General features: G+C 52.6%; 1 protein-coding gene across 1 annotated transcript in view; it reads left to right on the top strand.

The window, feature by feature from the left end:
* The window catches only part of LOC140075829 (inactive dipeptidyl peptidase 10-like), a 78,801-nt gene that overhangs the window by 58,826 nt on the left and 5,211 nt on the right, over positions 1–14,764 (top strand). The window contains exons 13-21 of the mRNA XM_072122181.1: positions 2,061–2,168; positions 2,601–2,692; positions 3,358–3,405; positions 4,189–4,310; positions 8,008–8,055; positions 8,576–8,674; positions 8,759–8,828; positions 9,004–9,198; positions 13,225–13,279. Of these exons, the coding sequence (XP_071978282.1) occupies positions 2,061–2,168; positions 2,601–2,692; positions 3,358–3,405; positions 4,189–4,310; positions 8,008–8,055; positions 8,576–8,674; positions 8,759–8,828; positions 9,004–9,198; positions 13,225–13,279 (837 nt within the window). The remainder of the gene's footprint in view (positions 1–2,060; positions 2,169–2,600; positions 2,693–3,357; positions 3,406–4,188; positions 4,311–8,007; positions 8,056–8,575; positions 8,675–8,758; positions 8,829–9,003; positions 9,199–13,224; positions 13,280–14,764) is intronic.

Raw genomic sequence — 14,764 nt, 5'->3', positions numbered from 1 at the left:
ATATACCGCGCGTACTTTCGCGCGCGCGGCCGCAACAGTGCCAGATAGACGCCGGCGGCTGCACTTATGTAAAATATGCTGTGTGCAGCCGCAATTAAACACACCTAGTTAACATCTAAATGCCTCTGATGACGCAATGCCCAGAACAGGGCATTGCAGAAACGCGTCAGGCAGTGGGTGTATAGACGGAATTCATAGCTGGTTATTACTCTACATCAGTTGTGACTCTGGTTCCGCTAATCGGCATAGTGCTTGTACCCACACGGCTGCTAGTACAATAAGCAGCATCCTAGTCAGCAGTAGGGGGAGACAATAAAACGAACGGGATCCTAAATTGTGATCCAACCGCCCTCTAATACATGCTGAAAGCCTGAATTTTGTGTTTGTATAGTGGCTGAAGAGTGGCCCCATTTTTAAAGTTTCCAAATAAAGACTATAAATTTTAAAGTGTTCTACTCAGGCAGAATATTACTGTGCTCAATGTACTAAAGGGTTAAATTCAACACCCAACCCATACAAAGTATTGGTAGATGTACGTGTATGGACAACACTCTCCACCTATAAGGAGCTCGGCGTGTGCAACATCCACCTCCTTTATTATATAAGGCACATGATATTAGTTTCCAGCTTAGGACCAGTATTTAGGACAAGTGGGATGGACACTGTTTTTTCTCAGTTTTTACATACATGCCCACTGATCATTGCAGCCATATGAGACAACCACCTGGGTACCATGTTCTAGTTCCAGCACTAATACACTGCTGGCTAGACACATAGGGGCACATTTACTTACCCGTCCCGTTGACGCCGCTGATCCGGAATGTCCGGTGAGGATTCTGAGCTGCCGCAATACACTAACATTGTGCGTCCAATTTCCTGCATGTGTGGCTTCCCCCGCTGAGGTCCGCCGCAGTTTACCTTCTTCTTCCCAGTACATGTGAGTGCTGATCTTGTGACACAATTTCATTTTTAAATTCCGGGGTTTGTCAGAATCAGTCGGATTGTCTGACGGCCACGTCCCCCAATTTGTGTCGCATGAAAGCCGGTGCCGATGTGACAAAAACCTGGGCAATTCAGTGCAAAACTGAAAAAATTCGGGAGACCAAGTGGAAAAGCGTCCGACAGACCCTTAGTAAATGTGCCCCATAACATTAGTAGTCTCTAGTTACATGGGGAAGGGGTCCAAGGATTGGGGTATGAGGGTGAGAATGAGGGGGGACCTTATATCTCAGCGGCTGGTTGCAGTGTGTAGCCAGGTAGTGTCTCTCTATCACACCTGACATCCTATGTAATCCGGTGGTGTTGGCTTAGGTGCTGGTCTCATCATGGATACCTCTTCCGAAGCCGGGGCAGCATCGTGCTGGGAATTCACCATGGGCTGGGGGACTTAATTGTGGGCTGGTGGTTGAGATGATCTCATCAGGTGTACATGTTGGAGTGGTGCCACATATAGGGTGGTCAGCATGCAGCATCGACCTAGGCAGCAGTCAGCAGTGTGGAGTAGGAAGGAAGCAGGAGCAGCCCCAGGTCCTAGCCTAGGACTCCCCGGACGTGAGCGCAGGGAGCGGCAGTGGTCTCGTGTTCAGTGGGCGCTGCTGACGCGGACTTTCAGCTCCTGGAACTTCCTTCTCCTGGGAGAGATGGGAGGAGTACGGGGCAGCAAAAAATATTAGTGAAAACGTGTGGAGGGATAGGGAAAGAGAGGGGAAACAGGGAAGGAAACGAGGGAGGGAGATGTACAGGCAACCGCCTCACATGGCACCATCTTTTTTGTATTCTTTGGTAATTAAGTTAAACCCTGTTCTAGTGACCCGGAGACCCCATACACATCCATCACATGTTCATCAATGGAGATGACATGATTTCTGGGAGAATCCAGTCTTCGTACATTGTTCTCTATTTTTGATCTCCTGGATACATGTGATGCTGGTGAGATCCCTGTTACCAGGGTAAAAATAGCGCTAAAAAACTAGTCCTGGTCCCTGACAACTACTTACTTCATGTATGACGCAGTAGATGTTGTCAGAGAAGGGTGACGGTCTCTGATCTTATTTTCACAGAATGAGGAACCCATATTTTCTAAAGATGGCAGTCGCTTTTTCATGACCGTTCCTGCAAAACAAGGCGGCCGTGGGGAGTTCCATCACATTGCCATGTTCAGCGTCCAGGTGAGGACGGGGGTGACCTGCGCCATGGATTGTGTTTTTGATGTATCTTGTTTTGAGTCCCAGACATTGTGAACTGTGTAAACCCGTCACACAGGACAAGCACAGATGAGAATAGCCGCCTCTCTATAACACTGCTACAGAGGGTCCTGGCTCAGACGGGCAGGGTCTGTGATCATGGTACGGCGGTAACCATGATTAATGGTCCATTCTTGCATTCATGGATCTGGTTCTGCTGTGTGACTGTTCTGGAGCTCACACACCATGAGCTGCTGGGGAAGATTGTCTCCTCACCATAGATTGCTTTACATCCGCCTTCTTAGGGGTCCCGTGACCAGGGATGTTACACGTGCGACCAATGAATCGCATGCCAGAGACTGCTGGCCAGTACTGTCCCCAAATACTTTCTCTGACCGTGTGTGCTCATACTTACAGCCAAAAACCGAGCGCGTCAACATCCGACATCTGACCTCAGGAAGCTGGGAAGTCATCAGGATCCTGGCTTATGATGAACCATTTGAGAAGCTGTGAGTATCTCCTTCCATGTAGAGGTCATCTTTATAATCCATCTCCTATAACTGAGATCATCTCCATGATACAGCAAAGCCACAGGTAGAGGTCATTTTCATGACCCACTATCCACTTAGAAGTCATCTCCATGACGCAACATCCACTCGTAGAGGGGTCTACATGACCCACCATCCACTCGTAGAGGTAGTGTTCATGACGCAACATCCACTCGTAGAGGGGTCTACATGACCCACCATCCACTCGTAAAGGTCGTTTACATGACCCATCATCCATTCGTAGAGGTCCTCTCCATGACCCACCATCCACTCGTGGAGGTCCTCTCCATGACCCACCATCCACTCGTAAAGGTCGTTTACATGACCCACCATCCACTCGTGGAGGTCCTCTCTATGACCCACCCTTCACTCGTAAAGGTCGTTTACATGACCCATCATCCACTCGTAGAGGGGTCTACATGACCCACCATCCACTCGTGGAGGTCCTCTCCATGACCCACCATCCACTTGTATATAAACTTGTATATCAACCTACCAGTATGTTTTGGAGTGTGGGAGGAAACCCACGCAAACACGGAGAGAACATACAAACTCTTTGCAGTGTTGACCCTGGGACTTGAACCCAGGTCGATAATTCTCGATCACGTCACTTCTCTTCTTCACAGGTATTTCCTCAGCACCGAAAACTCCACCCGGGGACGTCAGCTGTACAGGTAATACCCCGAAGGGTAATGTTGTATTACTCCCCACACCTGGAGCTGGTGACCCCACGTGGGATCAGTGCTACCTCCGGCAGGAAGGTTACTATGTCTGTGGGTCCTGTAGCCTTTGGCAGGGTGTCACTGTGTCCGAGGGTCCTGTAGCCTCTGGCAGGGGAGGTCACTCTGCCCGGGGGTCCTGTAGCCTCTGGCAGGGGGGGTCACTCTGCCCGGGGGTCCTGTAGCCTCTGGCAGGGGGGGTCACTCTGCCCGGGGGTCCTGTAACCTCTGGCAGGGGGTCACTGTGTCCGAAGGTCCTGTAGCCTTTGGCAGGGGGGTCACTGTGTCTGGGGGTCCTGTAGCCTTTGGCAGGGTGTCACTGTGTCCGAGGGTCCTGTAGCCTCTGGCAGGGTGTCACTGTGTCCGAGGGTCCTGTAGCCTCTGGCAGGGGAGGTCACTCTGCCCGGGGGTCCTGTAACCTCTGGCAGGGGGTCACTGTGTCCGAAGGTCCTGTAGCCTCTGGCAGGGTGTCACTGTGTCCGAGGGTCCTGTAGCCTCTGGCAGGGGAGGTCACTCTGCCCGGGGGTCCTGTAGCCTCTGGCAGGGGGTCACTCTGCCCGGGGGTCCTGTAGCCTCTGACAGGGGGTCACTGTGTCCGAAGGTCCTGTAGCCTTTGGCAGGGGGGTCACTGTGTCTGGGGGTCCTGTAACCTTTGGCAGGGTGGGTGGGTCACTGTGTCTGGGGGTCCCCTTGGTTTTTTATATTTTCTGACCTTCTTTTCCCTATTGGTGCTTCCAGCGTCTTCGTCTCGGGGCTGCTGAACCGCCGCTGCCTCTCGTGTGAAGTTGCCAGTGACAAATGTTCTTTCTACGGTGCAAAGTTCAGTCCTCAGAACCAGCACTTCCTGCTGCATTGTAAAGGTCAGAACCCACAACGTACAGAAGCCCCACAACAGCCACGTACAGCCTCCACATCCTCCACCACTACATATCCCCAGCCTCCACATCCTCCACCACTACATACCCCCAGCCTCCATGTCCTCCACCATTTCATACCCCCAGCCTCCACCACTACATACCCCCAGCCTCCACATCCTGCACCACTACATACCCCCAGCCTCCACATCCTGCACCACTACATAGCCCCAGCCTCCACGTCCTGCACCACTACATACCCCCAGCCTCCACATCCTCCACCACTACATACCCCAGCCTCCACCACTACATACCCCAAGCCTCCACGTCCTCCACCACTACATACCCTCAGCCTCCACGTCCTCCACCACTACATACCCCCAGCCTCCGCATCCTCCACCACTACATACCCCCAGCCTCCACCATTACATACCCCCAGCCTCCACGTCCTCCACCACTACATACCCCCAGCCTCCACCATTACATACCCCCAGCCTCCACATCCTGCACCACTACATACTCCCAGCCTCCACCACTACATACCCCCAGCCTCTACATTCTCCACCATTACATACCCCCAGCCTCCACCATTACATACCCCAGCCTCCACCACTACATACCCCAGCCTCCGCATCCTCCACCACTACATACCCCCAGCCTCCACATCCTCCACCACTACATACCCCCAGCCTCCACGTCCTCCACCACTACATACCCCCAGCTTCCACGTCCTCCACCACTACATACCCCCAGCCTCCACGTCCTGCACCACTACATACCCCCAGCCTCCACGTCCTGCACTACTACATACCCCCAGCCTCCACGTCCTGCACTAGTACATACCCCCAGCCTCCACATCCTCCACCACTACATACCCCAGCCTCCGCATCCTCCACCACTACATACCCCCAGCCTCCACATCCTCCATCACTACATACCCCCAGCCTCCACATCCTCCACCACTACATACCCCCAGCCTCCATGTCCTGCACGTCCTGCACCGTCCTGCAGGAGGTTGTTATGGCGGACTCTATGTACATGTTCAAGAGAGGCCTGGATGACTTTCTGGAGAGAAAAAATATCACGGGTTATGGGGATAAAACATTTATTTAATTCTTGAAGGTTGGACTTGATGGACTTGCGTCTCCTTCCAGCCTTATATACTATACTATACTATACTATACCCCCAGCCTCCACCATTACATACCCCCAGCCTCCGCATCCTCCACCACTACATACCCCAGCCTCCGCATCCTCCACCACTACATACCCCAGCCTCCGCATCCTCCACCACTACATACCCCAGCCTCCGCATCCTCCACCACTACATACCCCAGCCTCCACATCCTCCACCACTACATACCCCAGCCTCCACATCCTGCACCACTACATACCCCAGCCTCCACATCCTCCACCATTACATACCCCCAGCCTCCACCACTACATACCCCCAGCCTCCACCACTACATACCCCCAGCCTCCACCACTACATACCCCCAGCCTCCACATCCTCCACCACTACATACCCCCAGCCTCCACATCCTCCACCACTACATACCCCCAGCCTCCACATCCTCCACCACTACATACCCCCAGCCTCCACATCCTCCACCACTACATACCCCCAGCCTCCACATCCTCCACCACTACATACCCCCAGCCTCCACCACTACATACCCCCAGCCTCCACCATTACATACCCCCAGCCTCCACATCCTCCACCACTACATACCCCCAGCCTCCACATCCTCCACCACTACATACCCCAGCCTCCGCATCCTCCACCACTACATACCCCCAGCCTCCACATCTTCCACCACTACATACCCCCAGCCTTCACATCCTCCACCACTACATACCCCAGCCTCCGCATCCTCCACCACTACATACCCCAGCCTCCACATCCTGCACCACTACATACCCCAGCCTCCACATCCTCCACCATTACATACCTCCAGCCTCCACGTCCTCCACCATTACATACCCCCAGCCTCCACCACTACATACCCCCAGCCTCCACGTCCTCCACCACTACATACACCAAGCCTCCACCACTACATACCCCCAGCCTCCACGTCCTCCACCACTACATACCCCCAGCCTCCACCACTACTTACCCCCAGCCTCCACCATTACATACCCCCAGCCTCCACATCCTCCACCACTGCATACCCCCAGCCTCCACATCCTCCACCACTACATACCCCAGCCTCCACATCCTCCACCACTACATACCCCAGCCTCCACATCCTCCACCACTACATACCCCCAGCCTCCACATCCTCCACCACTACATACCCCCAGCCTCCACATCCTCCACCACTACATACCCCAGCCTCCACATCCTCCACCACTACATACCCCAGCCTTCACATCCTGCACCACTACATACCCCCAGTCTCCATGTCCTCCACCACTACATACCCCCAGCCTCCACGTCCTCCACCACTACATACCCCCAGCTTCCACGTCCTCCACCACTACATACCCCCAGCCTCCACATCCTGCGCTACTACATACCCCCAGCCTCCACGTCCTGCACTACTACATACCCCCAGCCTCCACGTCCTGCACTAGTACATACCCCCAGCCTCCACGTCCTCCACCACTACATACCCCCAGCCTCCACGTCCTCCACCACTACATACCCCCAGCCTCCACGTCCTCCACCACTACATACCCCCAGCCTCCACGTCCTCCACCACTACATACCCCCAGCCTCCACGTCCTGCACCACTACATACCCCCAGCCTCCACGTCCTGCACCACTACATACCCCCAGCCTCCACGTCCTCCACTACATACCCCCAGCCTCCACGTCCTCCACCACTACATACCCCCAGCCTCCACGTCCTCCACCACTACATACCCCCAGCCTCCACGTCCTGCACCATTACATACCCCCAGCCTCCACGTCCTGCACCACTACATACTCCCAGCCTCCACGTCCTGCACCACTACATACTCCCAGCCTCCACGTCCTGCACCACTACATACCCCCAGCCTCCACGTCCTGCACCACTACATACCCCCAGCCTCCATGTCCTCCACTACTACATACCCCCAGCCTCCACGTCCTCCACCACTACATACCCCCAGCCTCCACCATTACATACCCCCAGCATCCGTGTCCTCCACTAGTACATACCCCCAGCCTCCACGTCCTGCACCACTACATACCCCCAGCCTCCACGTCCTGCACCACTACATACCCCCAGCCTCCACGTCCTGCACCACTACATACCCCCAGCCTCCACGTCCTGCACCACTACATACCCCCAGCCTCCATGTCCTCCACTACTACATACCCCCAGCCTCCACGTCCTGCACCACTACATACCCCCAGCCTCCATGTCCTCCACTACTACATACCCCCAGCCTTCATGTCCTCCACTACTACATACCCCCAGCCTCCACGTCCTCCACCACTACATACCCCCAGCCTCCACCATTACATACCCCCAGCATCCGTGTCCTCCACTAGTACATACTCCCAGCCTCCACGTCCTGCACTACTACATACCCCCAGCCTCCACGTCCTGCACCACTACATACCCCCAGCCTCCACGTCCTGCACCACTACATACCCCCAGCCTCCACGTCCTGCACCACTACATACCCCCAGCCTCCACATCCTATGTTTGTGAATATTTTTGTTCTATATTTTGTAAATAATGTTAATTTGATTGTTTTCTCTGTGAAGGTCCTGGGGTCCCGATGTTTACTGTCCACAACACGAGTGACCACTCAGGTAAGTGTCACTGCAGGAGCTGAAATTTTCCAGTCAGTGTATAATATACAGCAATGAGGGGGGCTTAGGGATATTAAACAGTGATCGTGGGACGGGGGGATATTACAAAGTGATGGGGGGCGGTTGGGATATAACACAAGGGTTGGGGGGATGTTACACAGCGATGGGGGGGGGGTCAGGAGATATTACACAACGATGGGGGGTCATTGGATAATATACATCGATGGGGGGTCATTGGATATTACACAGCAATGGGGGGTCATTGGATATTACACAACGATTGGGGTCATTGGATATTACACAACGATGGGGAGTCATTGGATATTACACAGCGATGGGGGGTCATTGGATATTACACAGCAATGGGGGGTCATTGGATATTACACAGCAATGGGGAGGTTGAGAGGATATTACACAGCGATGGTGTTTGGGGGGTTTCGGGGCGATATTATACAGTTCCAGCTATACATATAATAGATTACGGGGCTTGATCTCTGAAATCTTCTCCTTCCCCCCCCAGAATTTCACTTGATAGAAAACAATTCTGTGCTACAGGACGTCATCTCTCGGAAGGAAATCTTCAGGAATGAAGTAAAGAAGGTTGCCATCGAGGAGTATGGTAATGGGGGGTGTGGTCTGATGAGCGTGGGAGGAGCTCAGACCCTTTCTCCTCCGGCCTCTCACTCATTTTCTCCTCTCTTAGAGCTTCCTCTACGACTGTCATATCCTCCGGATTTTTCCGACAAGAACCGCTACGCTCTCCTCCTCATTGTGTAAGTGGTGCCCTTGTCCTGTGATATAATCCATGGGGTGTCATGTAGGGTCAGGATGTTGTAGGATTGGGGATTTCCTCTGGATATAGTAGGATGGGGGGGGGGGTATCGTTATTTTGGGATTTGGTAGGATTAAATGTCTCCAGGCTGGATCCTCCTCATCTTCTCTTTCCAGGGACGAGGCTCCGGGCAGTCAGCTTGTTACGGACAGGTTCCACATGGACTGGGACTCGGTGCTCATCAACACGGACAGCGTTATTGTGGCGCGGTTTGACGGTCGTGGCAGCGGCTTCCAGGGACTGAGGATTCTGCAACAGGTTCACAGAGGACTCGGGTCTGTGGAAGTAAAAGACCAAATAGCCGCCGTAGAGTGAGAATTTTCAATATTTCTATCCAAATGTCAGTAACGTGTCCTCCCTCTAATGTGTCACACTGTAACGTGTCCTCCCTCTAACGTGTCACACTGTAATGTGTCCTCCCTCTATCCATACACCGGAGTCACGCTGTAATGTGTCCTCCCTCTATCCATACACCGGTGTCACACTGTAACGTGTCCTCCCTCTATCCATACACCGGAGTCACGCTGTAATGTGTCCTCCCTCTATCCATACACCGCTGTCACACTGTAATGTGTCCTCCCTCTATCCATACACCGGTGTCACGCTGTAATGTGTCCTCTCCTCCCTCTATCCATACACCGGTGTCACGCTGTAATGTGTCCTCCCTCTAACGTGTCACACTGTAATGTGTCCTCCCTCTATCCATACACCGGTGTCACGCTGTAATGTGTCCTCTCCTCCCTCTATCCATACACCAGTGTCACGCTGTAATGTGTCCTCTATCCATACACCGGTGTCACGCTGTAATGTGTCCTCTCTCTATCCATACACCGCTGTCACACTGTAATGTGTCCTCCCTCTATCCATACACCGGTGCCACGCTGTAATGTGTCCTCCCTCTATCCATACACCGGAGTCACGCTGTAATGTGTCCTCCCTCTATCCATACACCGCTGTCACACTGTAATGTGTCCTCCCTCTATCCATACACCGGTGCCACGCTGTAATGTGTCCTCCCTATATCCATACACCGGTGTCACACTGTAATGTGTCCTCCCTCTATCCATACACCGGTGTCACACTGTAATGTATCCTCCCTCTAACGTGTCACACTGTAATGTGTCCTCCCTCTAACGTGTCACACTGTAATGTATCCTCCCCCTAACGTGTCACACTGTAATGTGTCCTCCCTCTAACGTGTCACACTGTAATGTGTCCTCCCTCTAACGTGTCACACTGTAATGTATCCTCCCCCTAACGTGTCACACTGTAACGTATCCTCCCTCTATCCATACACCGGTGTCACACTGTAATGTATCCTCCCTCTATCCATACACCGGTGTCACACTGTAATGTGTCCTCCCTCTAACGTGTCACACTGTAATGTGTCCTCCCTCTATCCATACACCGGTGTCACACTGTAATGTGTCCTCCCTCTAACGTGTCACACTGTAATGTGTCCTCCCTCTATCCATACACCGGTGTCACACTGTAATGTGTCCTCCCTCTATCCATACACCGGTGTCACACTGTAATGTATCCTCCCTCTATCCATACACCGGTGTCACACTGTAACGTGTCCTCCCTCTATCCATACACTGGTGTCACACTGTAATGTATCCTCCCTCTATCCATACACCGGTGTCACACTGTAATGTGTCCTCCCTCTAACGTGTCACACTGTAATGTGTCCTCCCTCTATCCATACACCGGTGTCACACTGTAATGTGTCCTCCCTCTATCCATACACCGGTGTCACACTGTAATGTATCCTCCCTCTATCCATACACCGGTGTCACACTGTAATGTGTCCTCCCTCTAACGTGTCACACTTTAATGTGTCCTCCCTCTAACGTGTCACACTGTAATGTGTCCTCCCTCTATCCATACACCGGTGTCACACTGTAATGTGTCCTCCCCCTATCCATACACCGGTGTCACACTGTAATGTGTCCTCTCTCTATCCATACACCGGTGTCACACTGTAATGTGTCCTCCCTCTATCCATACACCGGTGTCACACTGTAATGTGTCCTCCCTCTATCCATACACCGGTGTCACACTGTAACGTGTCCTCTCTCTATCCATACACTGGTGTCACACTGTAACGTGTCCTCCCTCTATCCATACACTGGTGTCACACTGTAATGTGTCCTCTCTCTATCCATACACCGGTGTCACACTGTAATGTGTCCTCCCTCTATCCATACACCGGTGTCACACTGTAACGTGTCCTCCCTCTATTCATACACCGGTGTCACACTGTAACGTGTCCTCCCTCTATCCATACACCGGTGTCACACTGTAATGTGTCCTCCCTCTATTCATACACCGGTGTCACACTGTAATGTGTCCTCCCTCTATCCATACACCGGTGTCACACTGTAACGTGTCCTCCCTCTATCCATACACCGGTGTCACACTGTAATGTGTCCTCCCTCTATCCATACACCGGTGTCACGCTGTAATGTGTCCTCCCTCTATCCATACACCGGTGTCACACTGTAATGTGTCCTCCCTCTATCCATACACCGGTGTCACGCTGTAATGTGTCCTCCCTCTATCCATACACCGGTGTCACACTGTAACGTGTCCTCCCTCTATCCATACACCGGTGTCACACTGTAACGTGTCCTCCCTCTATCCATACACCAGTGTCACACTGTAATGTGTCCTCCCTCTATCCATACACCGGCGTCACGCTGTAATGTGTCCTCCCTCTATCCATACACTGGTGTCACACTGTAACGTGTCCTCCCTCTATTCATACACCGGTGTCACGCTGTAATGTGTCCTCCCTCTATCCATACACCGGTGTCACACTGTAATGTGTCCTCCCTCTATCCATACACCGGTGTCACACTGTAACGTGTCCTCCCTCTATCCATACACCGGTGTCACACTGTAATGTATCCTCCCTCTATCCATACACCGGTGTCACACTGTAATGTGTCCTCCCTCTAATGTGTCACACTGTAACGTGTCCTCCCTCTATCCATACACCGGTGTCACACTGTAATGTGTCCTCCCTCTATCCATACACCGGTGTCACACTGTAATGTATCCTCCCTCTATCCATACACCGGTGTCACGCTGTAATGTGTCCTCCCTCTATCCATACACCGGTGTCACGCTGTAATGTGTCCTCCCCCTATCCATACACCGGTGTCACACTGTAATGTGTCCTCCCTCTATCCATACACCGGTGTCACGCTGTAATGTGTCCTCCCTCTATCCATACACCGGTGTCACACTGTAATGTGTCCTCCCTCTATCCATACACCGGTGTCACGCTGTAATGTGTCCTCCCTCTATCCATACACCGGTGTCACGCTGTAATGTGTCCTCTCCTCCCTCTATCCATACACCGGTGTCACGCTGTAATGTGTCCTCCCTCTATCCATACACCGGTGTCACACTGTAATGTGTCCTCCCTCTATCCATACACCAGTGTCACACTGTAATGTGTCCTCCCTCTATCCATACACCGGTGTCACACTGTAATGTGTCCTCCCTCTATCCATACACCGGTGTCACACTGTAATGTGTCCTCCCTCTAACGTGTCACACTGTAATGTGTCCTCCCTCTATCCATACACCGGTGTCACGCTGTAATGTGTCCTCCCTCTATCCATACACCGGTGTCACGCTGTAATGTGTCCTCCCTCTATCCATACACCGGTGTCACGCTGTAATGTGTCCTCCCTCTATCCATACACCGGTGTCACACTGTAATGTGTCCTCCCTCTAACGTGTCACACTGTAATGTGTCCTCCCTCTATCCATACACCGGTGTCACACTGTAATGTGTCCTCCCTCTATCCATACACCAGTGTCACACTGTAATGTGTCCTCCCTCTATCCATACACCGGTGTCACGCTGTAATGTGTCCTCCCCCTATCCATACACCGGTGTCACACTGTAATGTGTCCTCTATCCATACACCGGTGTCACACTGTAATGTGTCCTCTCTCTATCCATACACCGGAGTCACGCTGTAATGTGTCCTCCCTCTATCCATACACCGGTGTCACGCTGTAATGTGTCCTCCCCCTATCCATACACCGGTGTCACACTGTAATGTGTCCTCTCTCTATCCATACACCGCTGTCACACTGTAATGTGTCCTCCCTCTATCCATACACCGGTGTCACGCTGTAATGTGTCCTCCCTCTATCCATACACCAGTGTCACACTGTAATGTGTCCTCCCTCTATCCATACACCGGTGTCACACTGTAATGTGTCCTCCCTCTATCCATACACCGGTGTCACGCTGTAATGTGTCCTCCCTCTATCTATACGGCAGTTTGTTATTTTTGTCTTTTTCCTTGCAGGCAGTTACTCAGAAGACCTTACATCGATGCCAGCAGACTCTGTATATTTGGGAAGGTAAATAATGTAATGTAAGGTAAGGGTCGTGGCTCAGGGGATGGTGGAACAGAGATACTGTACACATTCTGTGTAATGCTGGGCTCTGGAGGTTCTGTGTATGGGTTTATTGCTGTGGATCCTGTGGCCTGTGTTGTGGTTCTGTTTCTGTAGATTCTGTGGCCTGTGTTGGGGTTCGTTTTCTGTGGATCCTGTGGACTGTGTTAGTGTTTGGCTTCTGTAAATTCTGTGGTCCATGTTGTGGTTTGTTTTCTGTTGATCCTGTGGCCTGTGTTGGGGTTCGGTTTCTGTGGATCCTGTGGCCTTTGTTGGTGTTGGTTTCTGTGGATCCTCTGGCCTGTGTTGGGGTTCAGTTTTTGGGGATCCTTTGGCCTGTGTTGGGGTTCGGTTTCTGTGGGTCCTGTGGCCTGTGTTGGGGTTTGTTTTCTGTGGATCCTGTGACCTCTGTTGGGGGTTTGGCTTCTGGGGATCCTGTGGCCTGTGTTAGCGGTCGGCTTCTGTGGTTCCTGTGGCCTGTGTTGAGGTTTTGTTTCTGTGGATCCTGTGGCCTGTGTTGGGGTTCGGTTTCTGTGGATCCTGTGGCCTGTGTTGGGGTTCGGTTTCTGTGGATCCTGTGGCCTGTGTTGGGGTTTTGTTTCTGTGGATCCTGTGGCCTGTGTTGGGGTTCGGTTTCGGTGGATCCTGTGGCCTGTGTTGGTGTTCGGTTTCTGTGGATCCTGTGGCCTGTGTTGGTGTTCGGTTTCTGTGGATCCTGTGGCCTGTTTAGGGGTTTGGTTTCTGTGGATCCTGTGGCCTGTGTTGGGGATCGGTGTCTGTGGGTCCTGTGGCCTGTGTTGGGGTTTGTTTTCTGTGGATCCTGTGACCTGTGTTGGTGTTTGGCTTCTGTAAATTCTGTGGTCCATGTTGTGGTTTGTTTTCTGTTGATCCTGTGGCCTGTGTTGGGGTTCGGTTTCTGTGGATCCTGTGGCCTTTGTTGGTGTTGGTTTCTGTGGATCCTCTGGCCTGTGTTGGGGTTCAGTTTTTGGGGATCCTTTGGCCTGTGTTGGGGTTCGGTTTCTGTGGGTCCTGTGGCCTGTGTTGGGGTTTGTTTTCTGTGGATCCTGTGACCTCTGTTGGGGGTTTGGCTTCTGGGGATCCTGTGGCCTGTGTTAGCGGTCGGCTTCTGTGGTTCCTGTGGCCTGTGTTGAGGTTTTGTTTCTGTGGATCCTGTGGCCTGTGTTGGGGTTCGGTTTCTGTGGATCCTGTGGCCTGTGTTGGGGTTCGGTTTCTGTGGATCCTGTGGCCTGTGTTGGGGTTTTGTTTCTGTGGATCCTGTGGCCTGTGTTGGGGTTCGGTTTCGGTGGATCCTGTGGCCTGTGTTGGTGTTCGGTTTCTGTGGATCCTGTGGCCTGTGTTGGTGTTCGGTTTCTGTGGATCCTGTGGCCTGTTTAGGGGTTTGGTTTCTGTGGATCCTGTGGCCTGTGTTGGGGATCGGTGTCTGTGGGT

The sequence above is a fragment of the Engystomops pustulosus genome, chromosome 8 (assembly GCF_040894005.1).
Source record: "Engystomops pustulosus chromosome 8, aEngPut4.maternal, whole genome shotgun sequence".
Lineage (NCBI taxonomy): Eukaryota > Metazoa > Chordata > Amphibia > Anura > Leptodactylidae > Engystomops > Engystomops pustulosus.
Note: the sequence above shows the minus strand (reverse complement) of the source record. Positions and strands in the feature narration are given on the sequence as shown.